This window comes from Phocoena sinus, chromosome 1, assembly GCF_008692025.1.
Source record: "Phocoena sinus isolate mPhoSin1 chromosome 1, mPhoSin1.pri, whole genome shotgun sequence".
NCBI lineage: Eukaryota > Metazoa > Chordata > Mammalia > Artiodactyla > Phocoenidae > Phocoena > Phocoena sinus.
Window position 1 is genome coordinate 89185112 of NC_045763.1, and position 26610 is coordinate 89211721.

At 37.6% G+C, this 26610-nt stretch overlaps 1 protein-coding gene across 4 annotated transcripts in view; it reads right to left on the reverse strand.

Annotated features, from left to right (window-relative positions):
* The window catches only part of FRRS1 (ferric chelate reductase 1), a 52540-nt gene extending 26249 nt beyond the window's left edge, over positions 1-26291 (reverse strand). The window contains exons 1-8 of one of the 4 annotated variants that reach the window (XM_032609398.1): positions 26175-26291; positions 15960-16155; positions 14821-14954; positions 13664-13758; positions 12368-12515; positions 8688-8870; positions 2788-2886; positions 1490-1637 (exon numbers count right to left, since the gene is read on the reverse strand). In XM_032609398.1, the coding sequence (XP_032465289.1) occupies positions 1490-1637; positions 2788-2886; positions 8688-8870; positions 12368-12515; positions 13664-13758; positions 14821-14954; positions 15960-16155 (1003 nt within the window). In that variant the 5' untranslated portion in view covers positions 26175-26291. Of the gene's footprint in view, positions 1-1489; positions 1638-2787; positions 2887-8687; positions 8871-12367; positions 12516-13663; positions 13759-14820; positions 14955-15959; positions 16156-20339; positions 20362-23168; positions 23240-26174 lie in introns of those variants that run through there. The other 3 variants (XM_032609390.1, XM_032609409.1, XM_032609418.1) reach the window with 3 other exon arrangements.
* Positions 26292-26610: the final 319 nt, after the last annotated feature.

A 26610-nucleotide genomic window follows, 5' to 3' on the forward strand; every position in this document is an offset into this window, starting at 1 on the left:
CTAAATTTTCTCTAACACTGAGCTGATATTTTGTCCTGCTTTAAAACCTTTTGAATCCATACTTTACTTATAGTACAAAATTTAAACCACATGAGAGAATATAAACTACTATATATAAAATAGATAAACAACAAGGTCCTACAGCATAGCACAGGGAACTATATTCAATATCTTGTAACAAGCTATAATGGAAAAGAATCTGAAAAAGTATATATATATATATATATATATATATATATATATATATATATCACTTTGCTATACACCAGAAACTAACACAACATTGTAAATCAACTATACTTCAATTAAAAATAAACCACATGATTGGGCTTCCCTGGTGGTGCAGTGGTTGAGAGTCCACCTGCCAATGCAGGGGACACGGGTTCGTGCCCCGGTTCGGGAAGATCCTACATGCCGTGGAGCGGCTGGGTCCGTGAGCCGTGGCCACTGAGCCTACGCGTCCGGAGCCTGTGCTCCGCAACGGGAGAGGCCACAACAGTGAGAGGTCCGCGTCCAGCAAAAAAAATAAAAAATAAAAAAATAAACCACATGATAGAATACACAAGGCTTTTCACAATTCTGCCTGTACCACATTTCTGTTCCTGCTCCTCTTTTACCTCACCCTCATCCTTCCATTCTATATGCTCAGCTTTTCACCATTTTCAAAGTAGGCCATATGCTCAAAGTTTGGGGGTAGTATTATCTCCAGGGAGATGAGTCACTAAATATTACACTACCTTGGCATTTCCTGCAGTTCTTCAGAATATCATTAGCCAAGATCTTAAACAAAATCTAATTATTCTTATTAATATGTGTTGCAGTACCTACCAGGGCAGTCTTAAGTATAAACTAAACATTCAAACTCATAAAACTACCTTAGGCTACACTTGGCATCAGACTGATTGAGAAGGATGTGGGACAGGAAACACAGCACACCTGCAGGGCACCATGAGGCATTCTTTTTCAAAGGGAGGTCCTGTGGAAGCTCACTCAGCTGTCCAGGAGCTATTCTCTTTACCCCTCTCTACTTCCCTGGAGAAAGCTCAGGTCCAAGGCGATGAGATTCATACTGGATAGGGCATCCACAAGAGCCGATATCTCCTGCAATAATCCCGAAGTCCTGCTTCTAGCATCCCTGCAAAGGATCTGCCAATGTCACTGCACTCAGGGAAGCCCAAAGACATGGCTTCTTCCTAGGTATTTACTCCTGGTCCAAATGCAGTCTACCAGCCAGAAATCACTTTTATCCTAAGCAGATTGCCTTATAACCCAGTAAACACTACCTTTACCTAGTTTCCAGGGGAACAAAGCTAGACGGTCAACCAAAGTCAAATTGCCAGGCAAAAATGGAAGAGGGTTTAATAACTCTTTACCCACAAATGTATATCTTAAAAAAGAGCAATTACCATAGTCTCCCCCAAAAAAGAGGGAAAGGAATAAAGTGAGCGAAAAAAAACTTTAAAAGGTAGTTTTTTATCAATATACTTACCATGATCAGCTGCACCATCTGCTAGAAATATGTAGTAGCTTGCATTTAGATCAAATCTATTCTTAACCCCAGGAAAGGTAATGTTTCTTCTGAAAGAACACTGCATAACACCATCTGCCAACCTCCAAGCCATATCCTCAAGAGGATCCTGCAAACACATACAATGGGTCTTCTCAGCACTTTCCAAAGATTTGCTAAAAATAAGACATGATCAAAATCCTGACCTGTTCAATTTCCTTTCCCTAAGTTCCCCTGTTCATGTTTTGTCTGCAGTGTCATTGTTTTCCCAGTTCCTCTTTGAAGAGTACAAGAAACATATTCTCCCAGTTTATTTGTCTTTATCCCACTTGGCAAAGATAGTATTTTTACTACCTAGGCTAGAAACTTTGGCAGATGTACTAACTTCATCTGGCCACCAATATACAATCAACAACACTGAAGAAACACTTAGCAAGTAATACTCTAGTGGCCAAAATGCAACATGCAACTGGGGAGAAGTTCCAACCCCATGAGAAAGCTATGCAGAGAACAAAACATGTCATTAGATGATAGCTACTGCTCCATCAGAGCTCATTTGCTTGTCAGTTGCCATGTGAAAATGACACTTCTCTACCAGAAATAGGCCATAACAACGGGCACTTAAGACATTTGCCCAAGGCACTGAACCAGTACCTACCATATGTGCACCTCTTTCTCACCAATCAAGAAATTCTGTGTCACTTACATAAGCCTCTTAAAAATCTGTCTGTAGGTTTTTGAAAAGGGGCTGATGACCCTCTTAATAAACCATAAAATATTTTTTGTAAGATGCATTAATAAAAGGATTTAAGTAACACAAGCAAGAATTCATCTTTTCCTCAAAGAGAAACTTTTCTTATGCTTTCTAAAGCATAGAAAAAGGGCACAGTATCTGTAGTTAATACTGTACCATATACTGGAAATTTGCTAAGAGAGCAGATTTCACGTGCTCTTATCACAAAGAAAAAGTAACTATGTGAGGCAATGGATACATTTATTAGCTTGACTCTAGTAATCATTTCACTATGTAGAAGGATATCAAAACATCATGTTGTACACCTTAAATATATACAATTTACATATATATATGTTAAAAATAAAACACAGAAAGGCTTCTCCCAGATTATAGTAAGAGAGGAACCCTGCTGCCAGGCCCCTGCTTGGTCTCTGCTGCTAACTGCAGGTTTGGAAGCTATCTTGCAGCATAGCCATGCCACTGTCAGCCATAGAGCCAGAAGGTGGACCGGCCAGATGGAGATTCTCAGAATTTTCACACCTACCCTGGAGTCCATTACAGGGTGACTTCGCCCTGTCAGATGGGAAGGTTGTATGTGCACAGTCTGATCTTCAAGAATACACAGATAAGCATCATCATCACCCTGAAAAACAATTGCAAGTGAGAAAAAGTTCAAGGGAATTTCATTTCTTTAAAAAAGAAACGTCCCTGGGGCTTCCCTGGTGGTCCAGTGGTAAAGAATCCGGCTTCCAATGCAGGGGATGTGGATTCAATCCCTCGTCAGGGAACTAAGATCTCACATGCCACAGGGCAACTAAGCCCGCGCGTCACAACTACTGAGCTTGTGCGCCTCAACGAGAGAGTCCACGTGCTCTGGAGCCCGCACGCCACAACTAGAGAAAGAAAACCCTCATGCCATAACTAGAGAGAAGCCCACACGCTGCAACTACAGAGAGAAGCCTTCAAGCCACAATGAGGACCCGACGCATCCAAAAAAATAAAAGTCCCTAATGTTATCAAATAGTATTTGATGCTTTTAAAACATAATTTACTGACTCAATCTTAAAACGATACCACAAATTCTAAAGAATTGGCTGTCTGATATATTAATTAAAAATGATTGTTATCATGCAAAAGCAATAAAATTGCAGTGTATTAAAATAGACATATAACATGGTTATATGCCCATAACCCATCATCAATTCAACACCACTGTTAATGCATTTGTATATATTCATCCAAACCTATTTGTATTTATAACCTATTTTTCTCCCCAAATGGGAAAATATAAAGTTTTGTTACCTTTTTCACTGAACTTTTCATAAACATTGCTCTGGATATTTATTTGTAAATAAATGTGACCTACAATTTTCATAACTGTAAGTGCACTGCATTCTATTGGATTTGGGGGGGTAACTTTTAAGATGTAAGACACTATAATCAAATATTGCTAATATTGTACACACTTAATAGATTTACTACTGCATATTGAGACCACAGTATCTGAGCTCAAGGGGGCATTCTTTGTCAGTCTAATTTTTATCTATCCTTTAATCTCCAACATTCCTTAGCTCTAAAAATTAAATCTTATTTAAAGTGACTATCGGAGGGCAGACTGCATCTTTAAAGCACATTTAAGTCACGGTACAAAAGAATAATCTGGATTTTAAATTCTTGCGTATAGTTTTGGTTCTTTCATCTATTCTAAACTGCTCTCCATAAACTATCTAACAAGGTCTTTTATGTGCTTTAGTCACTAAACTCCTTAAACAAGATCCAGGACTAACCAGTTATGATTTAAATTTTGCTATGAATACCAATATGATATTCTAACACGTTTTAAATTTATTTTTAAAAGTTCCAGTTTTAACTCTCAAGTACATAACCTTAGCAAAGAAATTATACCCTGTTACACATCTTATATTCAAATCAGAATTAGTGCAACTCAAGATAAGAAACTTGTAGTCGTCATCATTTAAACCGCTACACACTACAGCTCACAGACCAACTTCAGCCTGATGCCTGTTTTTGTACAGGCCACAGGCTGAGGATGGCGCTTACATATCTAAATGTGTTTTTTTTTAATTAAAAGGATAATATTTCATGACAGGTAAAAATATATTAAATCCAAATTTCAGTGTTTATAAATAAAGTTTTATTGGAATACAGCCACCAACTTACGGATAATCTACAGCTGCTTTAGCGCTATCACACCAGAACTGAGTAGCTGCAACAGAGACCATATGGCCCACAAATTCCCAAGTGGGTGCTATCTGGACCTCTGCAGAAAAAGTTGGCTGATCTCTGATTTAAACAAACAATGTGTGTTTTCTAGAATGTTTAGTATCAATGAGGTATAGGAATTTTCTTGTTATTTAAAACAAAATTTAATATAACAGAATGGTTGATTTTGAGGCAAACTGATGATAAGAAGTCGACTGAGTCATTAAGGCAGACCTCCCACATACTGGAGAGGATGACAGGGATGGAGAAGAGGAAACTCTGAATTCTCACTACTCTACAATGAGGGTAAGATAAGGTGCTACGACAACCTTAGGCTCCAGGCAGCTGTAGAAACCCCAAATTTGGAGCATGGAAGGACACACATGAGGAGCTTCAACCAAATCCCTGAATTGGACAGAACCTCTTACCCCCGTTTGTTCCTCTCATTCCAGCATTTAGAATGCACTCTATGAGAAAATATCATGTGGAGGAAATAAAGATGATGACATAGTTCTTACAATCAAAGACTATGTTTTAATAGAGGAGACAGTTAAAATAGTACATGAAATGTGATAAAACAGAGATTTAAACACAGTACTATGGAAAGGCAAATTAGGTAGGGCCAAAGGATTGAAAAGGCTTATCAGAAAAGATAGCATTAACTAGGCCTTAGAGAATAAAAAATATATGTGGATAAGGTAGAGCTGCGATTAAGAGAAAAGTTTTTCAAACTGAGGAACTTCTAGGACCAAAGATACAGAAATATAAAAAATATAGGGAAACTTTAGGAAACAGGTAGTTTTGTGAGCTAAAACATATACAGGGTATGGCCAGAAATGGACTTTGAAGAGTTTTGAAACTATGCTAAAGAAAAAAACATTTTCCTATAACTACTAAAGTTTCACCTTACCTACTAAAGGCTTTTGGGGCTAGGATTGAGATTACCTTAAATGTGGTCAAAAACCATATTAACCTGAGTCTATTGTAAAAATTGTGGGACACTCTACAAAACAACTGGCCTAAAAGAAAAAAGGTAGGGTAACAGTTCTAAAGTAAAGGAGATTAAAGAGATATACCAATAAAATGCATTGAGTGATAACTGATTAGTCTGTATCAGAAATTTTTAAAATATACATATACATATGACTTTACTGGGATAATTGGGGAAATTTGAATATAGGCTCTATTGCATAAAATCATTATATATTGTGATAGTGATCTTATAGATAATTGTAGGAGAATATCCTTCTTAGGAAACACATGCTGCAAACTAGACTTAAAATGTCATGATATCTGCAACTTAATTTTCAAATAGTTCAGGGAAAAGAAATGTGTGTTAATATACAGTGAATAAGTCAATCTACACATACACAGAGAGAGAGAGAGAGAGAGAGAAAAAACAACAAATGTAGGTGAAGGGCTTACTGGTGTCTCTCAACTTTCATGTAGGTTTAAGGCTTTTCAAAACAAAAAGTTGGGGTGCATGAAAGAAAGAAGCACCTGAAAGGTAAATAAAAAAGAAGAATCTAAATCACAAACAAAGTTTCCTTGAACACCAGAGAAGTTGGTGGCAGCAATGAATGAGATTGTCCCTAAGTTGCCCCAGACAGTATCTGAAAAGAAGAAAGAAATCGATAATAGTAGTCGCTTTTTTTACTATTGTTCTTGATCATCAAGAATGGGAAACACAAAAGGACAGCAGGAGGGTAGATAATAAATTCAGTTTTACAGATGATGGTCTGTGTTGTCCAGAGTACTCAGCTGGAAGAGACCACCCAGCAGCTGGAAATTCCAATCTGGACACACACAAGAGAGGTCAGGATTGGGAACGTTGTGGAATTTGAGTGTTGAGAAATTATGTATAGAATAAGACGACACTGGGCAGGGGAACGCAGAGAACGGAAGCTAATATAGTGTATATACTTGAATACTCTATCTCATATAGCAAAATTTCTGAGATGAGGAAGAGGTGTGTACTTTGAATTTCAGTTAAAATTCAGGTATTAGCAAGTCACTGTTAGCAAAAATATGGATAGTTGTACTTTCACCAATTTTAGCGATGAGCTCTAATACCAAAACAACTGCTATCATTAATTTATAAACCAAACTGAAGAAGCTATAATTTAGCTTTTCCTAGCTAAATTTATCTAGTCAGTATTTAGCTTTTATCTAGTCAGTATCTAGTCAGTATCTAGCTTTTAATTTATCTAGTCAGTATTCATAACATCAGATACCTTCAGTATTTAAATTTACATTACATACTGATAAGAAATAGCAGGTCATAAAAATATCCTAAGATTTTTTAAATAATCAAAAATAGAAACAACCACTTCAAAAATATTTTTGACGATGACTTATTTTCCCCCCAATTTAGGCAAACAGGTGTACAGATGATTTTAATCATCAAATAGGGTTTCTCTGTAAATCAGCTGCACCTGCATAATTAAGTCTTTTTTATAAACACTGTTGATGAGTACTATACTAGAAACATAAGATTTCTAAGTAAGATAAATATATCTCGAATTAGAGATAAAGGTTTTTGTGTCATCTATGCCTACAACTTAGAAATAACTGGTCTACTTGCAGGCGCCCCATCACAACACTCACTGCAACAATACTGTCTTTTCCTCTGGCTGACAGATTTTACGTGACCGGAAAAGGAAATGTGTTAGGATACTTTTGCATGAAGTTTGGCTACAAAGTGACTAGAATATTTTTAATGAAGTGACTAGAACACCTATCTAAATGTGTACCCTACCTTAGACATGCGCCATAATGAAGCTACACACTTATTCCAACAAGGCTACCATTGTTAACCCTTGTTGGATTCATCTTCAGAGTTTCCTTCAGAGCCAGTTCCATTCACACAACAAGCCACCAACTTTCCTTATTGCTTTACAGTCATATTTTATTTTTAACCCAGCCCCCTTATGCACCTCAGGCATAAGGTTCATTTTTGCCAGAATTGAGAATACCCAAAAGGATATGCTGTAGGTCTGATGGTAATTACAAAACGGAAATGGGCAAAATGTTTTGAACAATTGCAACATCATTTGAACAAGTATAAAATTTCCCATAAAATCAACTTTAAAAAGGAAAGAGTCATAATTTATATGCTCTTTTTAGAAGTCGATGACATGTCTTCTATCTCATAGGTTTAAGGTATACCCTTCATTGAATGAAAAAAGATAATGAGCGCATTCTGGAACTATATAGTAAAATATACAGGTCATATCATATATTACAATGACATCCCCCTAAAAAAGTTACACCTGGCTCCCTGCAATATTTGCAGCCAGCGTAACAAGGACCACCATGATTAGAGTGCACTTTGAAGGAAAATATTTGTTCTTCTATCACAGATTCTCAGAGTTCCTTTTCTCTTTTATTGAAATAATGATTTCCTTAAAAAGTGATGTTAAGTTTAAAACCTGACAGGAAGAAAACTCTCAGGAAAAGACTCCTTGCATTTGCTAATGTGGAAGTAAAAAGCCTTCTCCATTTGTAGTCGTCATCCCCCTCCACAGCCAGCTCCGCTGGAACGGGACTGTCACATGTCCTGGCCTTTACACCCTTCTTCCCTCTCCCTGGGAAATCAGAACGCTAATGCAGAACTCTGCTCTTCCACACCACAGCACAAGGCTGCCACCTACAGAATCTTTTAATCCATTCTGCACTACCCAAGGTGAGGGAGAATCAGGTGAAAATAAATGCTGCCTTCTGTAGACCTGGTAAAGGATCCATTTATGCCTGGACATGCCAGGTTTAATTTCCTGTTTGGGAAATGTGCTGATGGTGGGGGGCAAGAAGATGAGCACCCCATGCTGTTGTTGCTGGCCACTTGAGAAAACTAGGAGTTGAAAAACATCACAAACAACATGAGATTGTATGCAGAGCAACTTTTTCTTAACTGCACTTCCTGTTTATCACAGAGATATACAGACAGAGGTAGACAGATAAAGTGGCAAATCCACTGAAAATACAACTAACTTTCCTAATGTCCTAACTTTCCTCAGGACAGCCTTGTTCTTAGAGGTATGTAATTGCCCAACTCAAAGCTGCTTAAACTTAGAATCTAAGTTAGTTTCTCTGCCCTCCCTTTCCATTCCTCCCTTAAGTATGATAATTTGACTCTGGAACAAACAGCTAAACTGCTATTGATGAGAGCTCACCCCAGTGACTCTCATTTCATTACCACTTATGTAAGTGAAAGGTACAAACCATCCATTGGTCGTGAGAAAATGCAAAGGATAAATAGCCTTTACTGGGACCGCTCATTTCAACCATCACTGACTTGGCATCTCGTGTGAAGGACAAGAAGACACAGGCAAGCTCTTTCTCCGGGTCACAGTTCAAAGGACTCCTAATACAGAACTTCTTGTTCCCACAATCTGAAGCATTGAACTAGAAAAATGACAGGGGGAAAAAGTCAATTATCAAACAGGCAGTTCATTTCCAATGACAGAAGAGCTACTACTTTGAAGTATGGGTTTTAATAACAATACGTTTTCATAATAAGGATTCAAACAAGGGAACAAAGACACATCCCAAATTAGAAATTATCAAAGCAGTAGTTAGGCTGTGAACTTTTAAACTTAATTAATTTTAATTAAACTTTAGAAGACACAACATTAATTGTACTGTAATTATGCATGAGTATTAAAATCTCTTGAATACACAAAATACTTCATGTTAATTATGTTCTGGAGCAAAGTTTCTGGTAAATTTTGAGAATTTCTTAGGGAATATTTACATCCACATTGACATTCTTGCCTAAAGGGTGTCCTCTAGTTTTCAGAGATGGAATTTTTAAAAGCAAACAAACCAACCCTTAGCAAGTTTTATATTTAGATCCTGGACTCTGCTTCTAGAATTCAGGTTCAAATTTGACATTAAGATAATGTAAGAAAAAATGGTTACTCCTGGGCTTCCCTGGTGGCACAGTGGTTGAGAGTCCGCCTGCCGATACAGGGGGCAGGGGTTGGTGCCCCGGTCCGGGAAGATCCCACATGCCGCAGAGCGACTGGGCCCGTGAGCCATGGCCGCTGAGCCAGCGTGTCCGGAGCCTGTGCTCCGCAACGGGAGAGGCCACAATAGTAAGAGGCCCGCGTACCACAAAAAAAAAAAAAAAAAAGTTTACTCCTATATATACCACCACTCCAAATAATAGTAAGAACAATTTAGTGGGGGAGAAACAAAAATAACCTACAATGATTTAATTCAGAGCTTCTTGGTGTGGCAAGTAAGAAAGTATTGAAAAATGTCAGCTCTACCATCTGACAGAGCAAACAAGCAGTTATCTTGTGTTAGAATGAGCTGTGACACGACATTTCAGAAGAGAGCTAAACATTACTTTAAGTAACTAGATTCAATGGGAACTGTACAGAAAAACTCATTTCTTCTTCTACTCTACCAATACTTCTGGCCACCAAGTGGGTGCGGCTATTTCCCACACTAAGCAATTCTGCAATTCTTTGGAGACATCAGCTGTGTGTCCTACAATTCAATTCTGTTCTGACACTATCTACCTGAAGTTAGTGTCAGATCCCACAAGTGAAGGGCTCAGTCCCACAAGCCTGCACCCACTTCAGATGCCAATCACAGATGCTAACCACAAGTCCCAGGTTGTCACCTGTACTTCTGAATGGTCGGCCATAAATTGGAGGTTTCCAGCACCTAATCCTCAAGTTGGATAATTTACTAAGATGGCTCACAGAACTCAGGAAAATAGTTTACTTAGTAGATTACCAGTTTATTACATTGATAAAAAGATAACAACCCAGGAACAGCAAGATGGAAGAGGTGCATAAAGCAAGGTATGTAGGAAGGGGCACAGAACTTCTGAGGCACCACCTTCCCAGCACCTCCACGTGGTCAGGAACCCAGGAGCTCTCTGAAACCCATATTTCTGGACTCATTATGGAGGCTCCATCACGTGGACATGATGGATGTTTAGCTCAATCAGCCTCTCTCCCTTTTCTGGAGAATGGGGGGAGGGGGCCTGAAAGCTGCAAGCTTCTAATCATGGCTTGGTCTTTTTGGTGACCAGCCCCCATATGGGAGCCCACCAAGAGTCACCTCATTAGAACAAAAGATGCTCCCATCATCCAGGAAATTCCAAGGGATTTAACAGCTCTGTATCAGGAACTAGGGTCAAAGGCCAAATATTAACAGAAACCAGGCAGAAGCTGTTTTATTTTTTTCCTTATTTATTTCACAGGAACTTAAAGAGAAATCCTAGTCGAGTGGAGAGAACAAGCCACGAGGAGCTAGGAACCATGGGTTTTGATCTCTGCTCTCCCCTTTACTCCATCACGTTTGCTAAAGAACTTATTCTCTCAGGGTCTCTTTACCTTTAACTATGCAGCAGTGACCCTGAGGTCTCTCCTAGTTCTCTACAAATGCCATCATCCTGTGACTCTGAATGAACCTCTCTATAATTAGAGATTATAACCTTGGTGCAGAGATACAATCAAAAGCTCCAACAAGCACTAAAGCCTTTTATATGAATTTATGGAAAGATAATAATCCTGTCAACAGATTCCTACTGGGAAGCTCAGGTCCAAACTGACTGTGGACTCGCCTAAAGCAGCTTTTAAATAAATAAACATTAACACTAAATAAACTGAGAACTAACGCAAATAATAGATCGAATTGTTTGGTCAAACAAAAGTTCATAATAATGTAATCAAATGGCTCATCATATATTGCATAATGTAGAAAAGAAGGAAAACAAAATGAGACACTGTATTGGAGTACAAGAGAAACAAAGAGTTATAGGGCTTCCCTGGTGGCGCAGTGGTTGAGAGTCCGCCTGCCGATGCAGGGGACACAGGTTCGTGCCCTGGTCCGGGAAGATCCCACATGCCGCGGAGCGCCTGGCCCGTGGGCCATGGCCGCTGAGCCCGCGCGTCCGGAGCCTGTGCTCCGCAACGGGAGAGGCCACGACGGTGAGAGGCCCGCGTACCGCAAAAAAAAAAAAAAAAAAAAAGACAAGAAAGGGAAGGAAGAGAAAAAAATGAACTAATATTTACTGAATATCTATTAAGTACAAAGCCATTAGAAATTAGTTCTCATAGTAATACTATGTAAGAGCTAGATATTATTTCTCATTTTACAGGTGAAAAGACTGAGACTTTAGGAATTAAGTAATTTTTCCAAAGTCAAACAGAAATTAGACAAATCAGGATTCAGGCCCAAATTTGTTCTTGCAACTGTAATAACCTACTTTAAGACATTTTTCATTATATTTACTTCTGAATTGATAAGTATAATTTATCAGAATTGCTTTCAGTAAAACCTTTCTAATGTTTCTAATACGCATCACCCTTTCTAAGGTATGTTTTTTTAACAGTAATTCTTTTGAATCAGATGGCTTAAATGGAATTCTAGCTGATAAGCTTGCAAAAGAGTTTCTGTGGTTCAACACACAGAATTCTCCAGTACTCATTGGCCTTAATCAAATAAGATTGAAGAGTTATATCACCATTTCAAGATTCTCCTCCAAATCTTGTCTAAATTTAGCTTAAGCTTTAAGTTCCCTCTCCGTGTGTGATATTTGGCTGTGTTTTTTTGGTTTTCTAAAAAAAAAAAGAATGGAAGAAAGCTGCTGCTTCAGATTTACTTTCAAATGAAAACATATCCACTGCTAGTATAGACTACATGTGAATGTCATAACCACACTTTGACCATGCAGGGTCTTACACTCCTCTTATTCTAACCTATAAATCATAATGTTACAATGAAGACTTCCTCCTGATTTCCTGAAGGGAATTCAAAAACTTGCTACCACAACCCAGGACAGCTACTTCTCTACACATGTTGCCAAGCACAGAACCACAATTTCTAAGGAAGCTGTTCCTTTAGATTGCATTTGGTGAAACCATAAAAATGTTACTTACTGATTTCGTTAAATGGGAGACTGGAGGTAATGTTGGCATAGGTGCTATTGTAGCTTTAGGTGTTGTAAAAGGAAGGACATTTGGTTGTGAAATTACAGGACCAGGAATCTTCACCCAGTAGATATCGTACTTCTCAACAACTGTGGCTCTGAAATGCAGTACCAGCGAGAGTGCGATTAGACAGAACCATGATTGTGGCCCACCATAATCAAATAGAAAAAAAAAAGTAATGAACTAGGGACATACCACTTAATACAGGTATACCTTGGAGATATTGCAGGTTCGGTTCCAGACCACCACAATAAAGCGAATATCACAATAAAGTGAGTAACAGAATTTGGGGGTTTCCCAGTGCATATAAAAGTTATGTTTACACTATACTGTAGTCTATTAAGTGTGCAATAGCACTATATCTAAAAACAAAACAATGAATATACCTTAATTTTAAAATACGTTATTGCTAAAAACTACTAACCATCATCTGAGCCTTCAGCAAATTACAGTAGTAACATCAAAGATCACTGATCACAGATCACCATAACAAATATAATAATGATAAAAAGTTTGAAATATTACAGCAATTACCAAACTGTGGCACAGAGACACAAGGTGAGCAAATGCTGTTGGAAAAATGGTGCCCACAGACCCACTCAATGCAGGGTTGCCACAAATCAATTTAGAAAATAGTGCCAGGCCAGGAAAGCAATTCTCCCTTTAAAATATGTCTATAACACCACTCAGGAATCATTGTATGGCTTTAGGACATTCCATTTCCCCCTTGCATGTAAGATTAAGAGAGAAGTACTATTCTAATTCTACTGAATTTCATAATTCTGAGGAGCACACATGATCTTACTTTTTTGACAGTCTAATCTGCAAGTTGTGACACTGCAAAAAAAAAGTCATCCAAATTTCAGGACTGCTTCTTTTCATATTCTCATACTAATACAGGAACAAATCTATAAAAAAGTATTAGTCCATATACCATATAGACTCAAGTATTAATTGATGGCTCTTATTAGTGTGAAGGCACTACAACACTTCATTCACTCAACAGATGTCTATTAAGTGTCTATTAGGTCCTTGGTCCTATGCTAAGTGCTCAGTATATATGCTGAAAAAAAAACAAACAAAAAAGCAAAACAGCCACTTACATCAGTAAGTTTACTACATTACCACACCACACCGCTGCCATACAGGTGAATGTCCAATAGGTATAAAATAGGTATAAAAAAAGATACAGACTATCATTATTTCAATTATACTAGTTACAGAGTTGTAAACTCTTCTACTCACAGAAACTTTATGTGGTTTGGGGCACTGCTTGGAGCATTCCAATAGACTTCAATTTCTGCTTTATTGGATGGACTTGTGTGACTCACAGCTGATCCCTGAAATAAAATGGAAAAGAACTACCATTCAGACACTCAATAGCTCAACATAGCTGGAACTACAGCCATTTTGCAAAGTAATTTACCATTGCATGACCTTGGCATTGTGGTAAAGACTTTTATTTAGAACAGGGACTCAGGTGCTCAATAAATACATGTTGATTGATTGACACCAAATTAGCAGCCGGCTCTATGAACAAATTAGCGTCAGCAGAAATTTAAGAACTGAAGAGAGTTATGAATACTGAGTGTGTTGATGTTATATAAAGCCTGCTCATTATTTCATTTATACTGTAAGTTTATTTTTTTATTAATAGATGCAAACAGAATGCAGAAGATTCATCAAAAGAAAAAATTCCTGCCTCCAAATATGCAATATTATATTTTAGTAATTCCTTTCTCTTGAACAATCTTGTTTCCCACATTCTTTCACCTGGCAAATTCCTACGCATTCTTTGAGGTCTAGCTGAGATAATCTCCTCTCTCTCAATTCCCTCCAGCCTGTGTGCAGCACCTCTGCTATGCTTCTCACCCACCCTGTGTATGGTTCTAATCTAAGTCATCATACTATTCCATTTATGTGTCTGTCCTATATCCATACGTTCTACTTATGTGCCATACAGCATATGTCCATATGCTTTACTTATGTGTAAGGCTATGAGCTCTTCAAAGAACAAGTCCTGTTCATCACCATAATCCATGCAGGAAAGTTCCTGGTATAATAAATGTTCATTAAATTAATTAATTACAAAAATTAGACCTCTGTTCCACTCTAGAACTCTATCTTCAATATTAACATCTTTCGAAATTCCATATAATAGGAGTCTATACTATATAAAATATCAAAAGCTATAAACTCCTCAAGCTGCAACCCTACCTTTTCTAGGATGTTGTATAAAAATATCTTGCCAGTAGAAAAATTAGGGGGAAAGTCTGATCAACATGAATGTACTCAGATGTCTGCAATGCATGGGTAATGTCATTGTTTATCTTGCAAACACCACCTTGTAGTGAAAAGACCCATGGAAACTGACAGAAATCAGTTTCAAACTAAGCACAAACCTGTATATCTTCACAGGTCAGAAGCTGTGACACTTGACTGTCAATCAATGTGAAGGAGCCAATAGGAGGGCCAGTCAAATTCTCATCACGCGCTTCTAAGAGAAAGCCTTTAAATAGTGGCCCTGACAAAGTAACTAAGAAACAAACAAAAAGATAAGTTAAGAGTTTAGCAACATCCCCCAAAAAACACTGTTTAAAGGAGGTACATCACCAAATCGGGTGTACATATAGAAAGCTACTCCAGGAGAGAAAACAGTAGAGATCATCCTATAGTCAAAGAAATTCTAAACCGTGTTCCACAGGACATTATTCCATGAGATGTAATAGCCATTCCACAGGGAAGAAAAGGTAGGTTATGGTCAGAGCGTGGTCCATGGGGCCAAAGTAGTTTGAAAAATGCTGGTTGAAAGTAAATACTTTTGTCTTTACTGCAAACGTCTCAGGCCCTTTAACATTCTACTGTGCAGTATGAAACTCTAAGAAATATATATAACAGAGTGTTCCAAATTTATTTTTCCATATACCCTTTTTGCTAGAGCGTATCTATTAATATTCTGCATTTCTAAAGTTGCAGAAAATAGAATTTGTAAAATGCTTTTATAGATACAACCTTAATAGACTATTAAGTTTCAGCCTACCTTTTGCCAGAATTAGGGAAACACAAGAGATTATACTATGTCAAGAAGGATAAGGGTTTAACATCTTAAGCCAGATAAAATAAGCTTTATTTTATGTATTTCTATTGAGTAAATAGTACTGTTAATGAAGATATATTAAATAATGACAAAAACATATTTTCAAACCTATTCTGGGGAATTCCCTGGCAGTCCAGTGATTAGATTTGGTGCTTTCACTGCCAGGGCCGGGTTCATCGCTGGTCGGGGAACTAAGAGCCCGCAGGCCATGTGGTGTGTCCCAAAAAAAAAAACACCTATTCTGAATGGATAGTAAATATACTACTTAAGTAATATAGTCATCTGTAGTAGTTAAACACAAAAATGAGAAGTATAAGATCATGGTATCTTATAAAAGCAGATGAACAGATTAACTGAAACTGTATAAATCCAACAGTAATAAAGATTCAATTTACAGTAAAAAAGTGAAATTCAAAATGTAAATTGTTAATACCAGCACAGTACCTTTGATCTTCTCTCCTGGCCTGAATGTCATCTGACTCACTGAGATGTAGCAAGGGGGATCAGACTGTGGAGTATGACCATGTTCAGGAATCATTCCATGGCACGACTTCGTTACTTTTCCATTGGGATAATTAGCCACAGAACTAACGAGCAACAGAAGTATGAAGGCACCAAGGGTAAATCCAGGAACTGCCATCTCAAAAGGAAGATTAAAAGCACATTCTTTTTAAAGGTAATTCATTAAAATATAAATGCTTTCACATCACAGGATAGTAGGTTCTAGACAACTATTTACTTTCATAGTCAGTTAACCACATTCTCAAATATATGTACTACAAAGAATGTGATGTGTGAAGTCTGTCCTGGATTTGAATCTCAGCTCTACCAATTACCAACTGTGAAACTTTAAGCAAGTCATTTAGTCTCATTCCTTACCTGAAAAATAAGGAAACGAAAACCCTCCTTTCAAAACTGTTTTAATAAAATTTAGATACAGCCAAAGGTCTGACAAGGAAGATAATAAATGTTAGCTTTCATTAGCATGATGGGGAAATAATAAAATAATCCAGTAAAAGCAAAAGGTTTTGCTCCACTTCATCCTAGAAAGCTTAAAGAACAAATAAGAAATGTTTCTTCTGGATTTAAATATCATCACCTGAATAAATCTCTGATATGATTTCTCCCAACTTCCCATTAAACTAGTCATGGTGACAATTTAATTTGCAACACTGAAAACTGAGGCTAACAACCAATTGCAAGAGACAGTATTTCTATTACCTATAGCCCAAATACTTCTGAATTAAGAAACATGATTGCTAACCCAGGCAATTTTCTTCTCTCATCCAGTTTATCTGCCTCTTACCATCTGCTTAACAGAAAACCAGTCCCACCCTTGTCTAGCTCACTTTGTGCATATATGCAGAACCTGCAAATCATAGTATTTAACAAGGCTAGAGGTAGATGGGCAGGGACATGTTATATGGCAGTAAAGTCCACACGGTGGACAGGCTGCATATGGGAAGAGCTCAAGAGGCAGTTCATTCTCCACAGAAATGGGCGTTTTCTATACATGGTCATAGACAAAAATAAAAGCACCCTTAGAATCACTAGAACAAATTATCCTTTTATAGTCATGTAAATTATAAACCCCACATTGGACCAGAGCTAAACTATAGAAATTCCTGCTAGACACCAGAAATTGTGCTGGAGCTATACTCTTTAACCAGCCCTGCACATTACACCAGTAGCTACCAAGTAGATGGCTTTGGGTCCAACTCTATACCCCTATCTTTCATCAAACATTGATGCTAGATAGAATTCTTCTTATTTAAAGATAAGCAAAAGGAACAAATGAACCATTCAAGAGCTTCTGAAAAATTCTATATCATAAGAGCAGCATAAGATTTCTCTGTAGACTCAGAGGAAAAGCATAACCCTGAAAATAGTTAATTACTATAGGAAACAATATTTAAGAAAATAACTGCTAAGGAATGGAGCAATAGAAAATCTTCTGTTCAAACACGGCTTCCAGGTCCTTTCGTTAGGCGCAAACCTGATTTTAGGACCATACAAGGTTTACTGGAGAGGATCAAGGTAATTATTTTAACCATGTGATCTTGGCCAAGTTATTATGAAAATTAAATGCAGAAATGTGCCTCACTCAAAGAATGGTACAGTGGGAAGAGTTAGTTTGCTTTAACAAATATTTATTTGGCACTGACTTCCTGCCAGGTGAAAGTGGAAACAAGACTTTATTTCTAGTCTCTGCTATGCATTAAGTAGCTGAATAACATCAATCAGGTCACTTAATCTCGCTCTCAGTTTCTTCATTTGCAAAATATAACAGATGAACTGGAATAAATTCAGGGCAATACTAACATTACGATTTTAGGATAAAGCAAAGTGGAAAAGCATACTGGGAATTATTAGAACATGAAGTATAAGATGGGAAAGGCAAGTGACAAAGACACCACTACCTGTCATTCATTAGGAAAATATAACAAACAAGGTCAGCGAGAGAAGTAGACAACAGCAATTACTTTGTCCTTAGTCAGATACTGACCACTCAAGGTAAAGTTCTATTTTCATAACAATGGCCAATGATGGTTTCCCAGTTAATGATTTAAGGACACTTTTTCAAATGAATACATTAATTCATTAGGCAATCTATGCCAATAGATTGCATAGTTATGAAAAGGAATAAAGAGTTATACGTGGAAACATTTAAGCTAAAATTATGGAATGTGGATATGAGCTATTATATTACGAGATCATTCTTCAAGCCCTGGAAAAACTTGTATGATTTTTGTATTTTGTATGATTTTTACAGGTATGTATAATTTTGTGTGATTTTTGCAGGTTTTTAATATTTTGTATGATTTTTATAGGTTTTTAATATTCACATTCTACCATGAGTATAATATAGAGAAATAAAAGAAAAGATATCATAACTTGCATTTTGTCATCCCAGGACAAAGACAGACCTATTAGTTTAAAAGGTTAAAAGAGAGGTTATCCTGATTCTCTAACTGAAATATTACCAAACCTGATGAGATTTATACAGTTTTCTTTCTTGCCTGAAAGACAGGCACTTAGTAAAAAGGTATAACGACTGCCTTTACCATACACTACATACATCTCACATGAAGATAAAACTTCAAAACGAGTGTATCCTTTATTATCTGAATACCAGATATTGATAGGCCACTCAATATGCAATTACTGAACTAGACCCAGTTAACAGTAGCCAAAAGTCTCCAGACCATCTGTCTTACTAGTCTGTTATGGTCCAGGAAATGGTTCCCTCTTGTTGCTTCTTCCCACAGCTAGAGTTACACTATTACAATCATTGATCTTATAGTACTATATATTTGGTCAATTGTTTCAGGTTTCCTAATCATCACTAAATGTATCTGAGGTTCAGCCACACGTTGGTAATGCAAGAAACAATAATCGTGTAAAATAGGCAGAATACAAATAATACAGCTAGTAACATTAATAAGGTCATAAGTAAGAATTTAAGCTAAGAACTTCCATTAGGTATAGCCCAGTATCTCCCCAGGTCACCTGACCAGTTTGTTTTACACCAATCACTATCTTTAAGGGAAATAATATATTGGCATCATACATAAAGTTCACCAAAGATGTCTGCATGTACAAGGTGTGTGATGGGTAATCAACCCCTTACTGGATTGAGAAAGGAATGTTATTTTTCAAGGAGTTACATGACTGGTGCCAGAAGAAAAATCGATCTTTATGGTTGAGCAGGTATTTCTGCCTTTGGGGAAGTCTGGTTAACCCATAGTACAGATGCATAGTGCACACTAGGGGGGAGGGAGGGGGGAGTGCACACACAAAGGGGCAGAGAAAAAATATTATGTTTAAATTTTTCTTGTATTGCCTTAAAATGTGAATATTTATTTCATCATAACCATAATATACAAACACTGCAATCCCTAAAGCACTTAAATGCTCCATTCAAAATTTCCATCAAGTACATACTACAAACAATGTATAAAGTAAATAACTACTTATTCAATATTGTTTTTATTTTATTTTATTACTAAAACTGCAATGGCATTATATTCTTTTACTTTGTTATAAGTATAAAATTTTCAATTAACTTATGAGTTAAACATGCTTTAGTTTCTGGGCTTTTGGCCTAGTGACAGAACCACCATTTATAATATTGCTTCCATTAAAAAATAGAATTGAAATTCCAAGCTGAATTAAAAGTTAATTTTGGGACACAGCACATGTGTAATTTCAGCATTTCATCTAGGATCTGGGGCAAACCTGGTAGGCCTGTGACCGAAACCTAGATGGACTGTGGTTAGAGGTACAAATAGATGTTCACTTGTACAGTGAGAGAATTAGGCAGAAAGTTTTAGAAAAGTAGGTAGAACCAGAGAAGGATAAGGAGGTTGATAAAATCAGAAAAGTTAAGACTAAGCACAAGAGATATACAGAAAGCAATGAAATTTCTATAACAATAAGAAAGGAAAGGATTACATTTTAATACGGGGTGGGGGCGGGGGGAATAAAGGGGTCATAGTGTGAATAAGAAGAAAAAGAAACAGACATTTGGTGGGAAACTGGTAGATAGTACATCTAATGTAATCCTTACAACAAGCAGATATTATCATCATTTTAGAGATGAAGAAACTGAGACCAGGGAGTGTACCCGAAACCGTGTACACTTTTAGGATTAGAACCTAAATCTAACTCCAACATTCTCATTCTCTTCCCTCCACATCATTGCTCCCTCCTTGGAGAGAGAAGGATGTGGAAAGTAAACAGATACAGCAAGAATCCAAATTTCACAATGAACAATGTGAGTGGGGGCATGCTGTGACAAACGTGAAATCTAAATTAGCCTACTTGGGCTTCCCTGGTGGCACAGTGGTTGAGAGTCCGCCTGCCAATGCAGGGAACACGGGTTCGTGCCCCGGTCCGGGAAGATCCCACATGCCGCGGAGCGGCTGGGCCCATGAGCCGTGGTCGCTGAGCCTGCACGTCCAGAGCCTGTGTTCCACAACGGGAGAGACCACAGCAGTGAGACGCCCGCGTACCGGAAAAAAAAAAAAAAAAAAAAAGTAGTACAATGCCTAAAAACACTAAGTTGCCAATAAATGGTAATTGCCATTATTTATAATCACTAGCAACTTTCTGCATCACCAGTATGTGCTAATTTCTTCTGAACACTATTGTGGTTAAACAACGGAGGTTTCCATATATTTCTTTCATCTGCATTTAACTTCTTCAGGCCTTCTGAAATATTTCAGAAAATTTGCTCCCCTTCTTTCCAGCAATTTAACTTTACATTCATAGAAAACTTCCACATCAAGAGTTAAATTGACTTTGATAGCTGGATCTCAAATTATAGGGAAATTGAAAAACAGGTCAAGTATTTCCACTTCCCCAGATAAAAATGTTTCAGACTCCATTTTCACAGCAGGGAGTACAGAGAAAAATGATTTTTTAAATTAACAATTGGAGTTATGACATTTTCAGTAAAGATTCTAAAAAACATAGAGCATAAAAAATGGTGGCACAATGAGATCTGTCAGGTCTGACAACCTAAAATGGTTGAAAAGAATTCTGAAAAGAATTTAGAGTTTAAGTAAAAGGAAAGGTAGAGGAAACCACTGAAGAAACAGGAATTGGGAGCTCTCTGATATAATTCTGATTCCTCTAATCACAGCATCATCAGAAAGCAATTTTTCCACTTTATTCATTCTCTGGAAAAATGATTGGAAGCAAATATCTTATTACACACAGAGCTTTCTTTCATCTGGATCATTCCACATGGCCCTCACAATAGTCCTGTCCTAAAAACAATATTAGGTGCTAAGTGGAATGGTCCCTTCTCTAAAGGCACAAAACTAATAGATGAAACAAAAGCAAATACCATTAATATATCATTTAAATGATGTTACTATTTATTGAATGCCTGTTCTATTCTAGTCAACATAGTAGGTGCTTCACATGTATGAACTCTAATCCCTGGAAAAAACAAAAACGTATTTTTATTGCATGGAAATTGAAGCTCACAGAGGTTATTAAAAAAAAAAACAAAAAGCTACTGCCTAAGATCACATAGGGACAGAACAGGAAAAAAACTGCATTTTATTATGGTAATTGAGAGGTAAAGGATAATATGATAGAAGCACTAAGGGCTCACAACATATTAGGCATCATGTCAAGGACTTAGCACACATTCCTCAAAACAACCCAGGAAGGTGTGAGGGGTATTATTGTCCCCAGTATGTAAAACAGGGCACTGATTAAGATTCTTGCCAAAGTCACAGCAAATGAGTGGTGAAAAGTATGATCTCCAGTCTAGTCTGTGAGGTTTTAACCACTAAGTCATCCACAGCTTCAAATCAGACACTAAAAGCTGACACAGTAATCCCACAGGAAAAGGGATTCAGAATGAGCACAGTTTGGGAGCAATAAAAGAAGTAGAGATAGAAAGAGCAAAGTGAGGAGAAGGAGGGCAGTGAAGAATAGCCTAACTAGGTCCAAGGTCAAATGTTAGAAACAGTCGTTATAAAAAATACTATAAATCTGGTCCCTCTTCATGACCCTTACATGAAGATATCCATCCCCAAGACTGTTTTCCTTGACCCCCACATTTCTCTACAGGCTATCCCTTCCATAGCTTCAATTATCACGCCTGAATAATATTTCCCAAGCCTTTCAATTGCCCCCATCCTGCATCTCCACAATGCTTCAACTCAAATTTCCAACTATACATAGATTTCTGTTTGGATGACATTAAGCTCAATTTTTCTGAAATGAAATTCATTATTTTTTCCTCCAAACTAGTTCTTGAATCTGACTTTCCTATTTTGACGGTGGCCTATCAACACATTTCTAGTCAACAAGATTTGAAACCCCAGGACTTTCCTGGTGGCGCAGTGGTTGGGAGTCTGCCTGCCAATGCAGGGGACACAGGTTCAAGCCCTGGTCCGGGAAGATCCCACATGCCGCGGAGCAATTAGGCCCGTGCACCACAACTACTGAGCCTGCGCTCTGGAGCCCATGAGCCACAACTACTGAGCCCACGTGCCACAACTACTGAGGCCCATGCACCTAGAGCCCATGCTCTGCAATCGGAGAGGTCACCGCAGTAAGAAGCCCGCGCACCACAAGAAAGAGGAGCCCCCGCTCGCTGCAGCTAGAGAGAGCCCGTGTGCATCAGCGAACACCCAACTCAGCCAAAAATTAATTGATTTAAAAAAAAAAAGATTTGAAAGCCCAAATTCTCAAGATTTGACTCCAAACACTCTTTGGGACCCCAATTTCCAAATAAGTTCAGCAGATTCGACCTCCACCCTTCCGGACATCTACCTATCCCTTCTGTTTCTCTCTTCTACCTTCCATTCCCTCTATTACATCTGTCTGCAGTTTTCCATTCCGACACCACGTTCAAGCACAAAGCCTTCATTATCTGTCACCCAGATTCATGAAATACTCTCAATTGGCCTCCCTGTTTCTGTATCTCCATTCGAATCCTACGCAACACCACAAGACCATTTTCCTAAGGCACAATTCTCATCATATCACTCCGCTCACCAAAAACCTTCAACAGCTTCCCTGGAATTATTCAGTTAAAGACAAAAGCATTAGGCATTTAATGTGCATTCAGCCCAATCCATGTTCTATCAACAATGTACCATTTGTACTTATTTCTGGAACAAGTACCTCACTTTTTTTCCTCCCCATGTTCTGTCTTCTAACTGGGACCTCCATTATGCCATCCATCAAATTCCTACCTATGTAAAAACAGATATATGTTAAATGGGAAAAAAAATAGATACAGAAAATATCTGAACACTGTACTTAAACTATGTTAAAAATAAAGGTACATTGCCTATCATTTCATGTAAAATGCAAAAGACTGATAATATCCAATATAAGCAAGCATGTAGAGAAATATAAGTGTGCTCATACACTGAAGAGTGTAAATTGCTGCAATATTTTTGGAGGAAATTTGACAATTTTCTACTAAACTAAAATATGTTTAATCTTTGACTGAGGAATTTCACTTCTAGGAATTTATCCTATAAAAAACCCCACACAACAAACAGCACAGGGAATACAGTCAACATTTTATAATAACTTTGTATGGAGTATATTCTATAAAAATGTGAATTACTATGTTGTACACCTGAAACTAATATAATATTGTAAGTCAACAATACTTCAATTTAAAAACAAGAAAGAAAGAAAGAAAAAGAAAACCCCCACAATTATGCAAGGATTATTTGTAATAGCAAAAGTTTAAGACAATTTAGGTGGTTACAAAAATATACTATGCTATACCCAGACTCTAAAATACTGTGTACCCACTACTACAGGTAACCAACAAGGATCTATATATAGCACACAGAACTATATTCAATATTTTGTAATAACCTATAAGGGAAAAGAATCTGAAAAAGAATAGACATATACATATGTGTGCATGTAAGTGTGTGTGTGTGTATATATCTGAATCACTTTGCTGTACACCTGAACTTAACACATCATTGTAAATCAACTATACTTTAATAAAAACAATTTAAAAATAAAATACCATGTACGCATTTAAAAGAATGAAATAGAGTAGACAATGACCGAAACAACAGCTAATAATTCCTGACTGCTTTCTAACAGCTAGGCATTCTTTTAAGTTCTTTACGAGTGTTAACTCTTTTCAGAAAAGCTTAGGACGTGAATCTGCATGTACTTAGGTGGAAACATGCTCTTGTCACAATGAGGAATGAAAACAAGCAAACTACAAAATGATACATAATGTACCAAGTGCATATAAAAGAAAAGGGAAAAGAAAAAACACCATGCTTTAACCGTTCTCAATAGTGGTTACCCCCTAGGAAAGTGTTTTCAATATGGGAAAAGAAGTGGACTTCTTCTTTTTAATCCTCTTTGAATTTTGCATATTTTTTAAAGCCTGTAGTGCTTTGTAATTTAAAAAACACTGCAAGACATGCATATTTAAAGACTGTAAATAAACACATTAAATTAATTGTAAGGTGTTCAGATTTTTTTCTTTTTTCTATTTTCAAACATTCTATATTACTTTTACTGTTATTGTCATTCAAGGTCCATTTAAAATGCTATCAACTACTCTGTCCTATGAGACAGTATGTGGTAAGGACTTTGAAATCACACAGACCTAGGTTTGAATCCAGCAGGTACCACCTTAATGACTGACCTTGGACAAATTATTTAATCTCACTGGGCCTAAAATTTCTCATTTTGTTAGAGACAATGCTACCAATATCAAGGGATTTATGTGAAGATTAAATGAAATAACATCTATGAAACATTTAGCACAGTGCCCACCGTAAAGGTCTTCCGTTAAAATCCTTTCTTCCTTGGAATTTTGCCTAATTCCACCAACTTTAACCAGTCTCTTCTGGGACACTCCAAAAGCTTTGGGTTTTTTGCTAATAAAAAAATTTTCGGCCACAACTGGTTGACTTGTCTTAAGGCAAATTTCTGAAGGCAGCAAAGGCATCCTACTCCTTGATTTCCTTTCACAATGACTAGCAGACAACCTTGAAAACAGCACTCAGTGCAATGTACTACAATGTGATTTCCAGGGAATCTGACATTACCTAAGTGGACAGGTGTGAAACAGAAGGTACAGCCAGCAAAAAGAATCCACATACTGGCTTATTAAAAGACTTAGTAGAACACATCCCTTTAAACAAAACCATCCTTTAAAAAGTCTAGCTCAGGGCTTCCCTGGTGGCGCAGTGGTTGAGAGTCCGCCTGCCGATGCAGGGGACGCGGATTCGTGCCCCAGTCTGGGAGGATCCCACGTGCCGCGGAGCGGCTGGGCCCGTGAGCCATGGCCGGTGAGCCTGCGTGTCCGGACCCTGTGCTCCGCAACAGGAGAGGCCACAACAGTGAGAGGCCCGCGTACCGCAAAAAAAAAAAAAAAAAAAAAGTCTAGCTCGTTGTTTTCAGTAAATCAATAGACCAAATTTTAGCCTCCCACTTCTCCACTATCCAAGTAGACATTCAAATCTTTCTACTTTTTCTTTAATTCAGAGAAAAAAGAAAATATCTGAACTAAGAAGTTTAGCTTTATAAAGAAATACTTCTAATAATACATTTACAAACGGAAAACTCCCCTTTGTCCTTAGGGCAGCACAAGACGTAAACAAATTAAGGGCAGAGGTAACACCTAGTCACCCCAGAGAGTCTCTGAAATTCTAAAGGCACACCAGAGGTGGGGGTGAGGGGAGCTAAGATTTCTAAATTAAAAGACACTTTAAAAGCCAAATAGGGCTCTAAGTAAACTCCATATAGGTAATTACGCCATTAGCTTTAGATAAAAAGGGAGTTTCCGTTGCTTAAAATTAAAAACAAAAAATAAAAACACTGATGCGTGAATAAAGTCAATGCTTTTCATGATCCCAGACACGTCTCTACTTACAATCACCCTTTTCATGGGATTAAAGCTCCGTAGTCAAAGTCAGGTGACTTATCATTAATCTAACTCGTTCGTGAGCACTCATTAGCTCAACACAAGCTCGCAAGCTCCAGAACACAGTTTGTTAATAAAGCATCCATCCTGCGTCGCCGACCGCCCGGGTCAGCACAGGCGCCTGCTCTCTCAGTACTGTCACCGAGCTGGATTCAATTTGTAAGCGCTTTGCGAAGAGCTCGGACATAAAGAAAAGAGGAGACACTTACCTCGAGAAGCAAAGGCAGCCTATCCAACTTCCGGTTTTGTTACAACTTATATCTCATTTCAGCAGCTGGGTGGAGCCAGTTTACCCATGAAGAAAAGAGAACGTTTCCCAAACTGAAACGGAAAACTGGATTTGCAAGACCAGTGCTAGTCTTAGGACTCAGTTTCTGAGAATTAACCATTCTATTTTACACAAAGGAACACTTTTTTCCAACTAATAATTGTTTCACTGAGAAAATTAAGTTCTTGTCTTTTACTATAAAACCATTTGAAAATACAACCTGTTCTATATAATGCTAAGTAAAGACAAACTAAAGAACCTGTTTGTGCTTAGGTTAGGGTTGCCAAATTTAGCAAATTAATGTATAGGATGTTAAATTAGAATTTCAGATAAACAACAAATAATTCATTAACATAAGTATTGCCCTATGCAATACT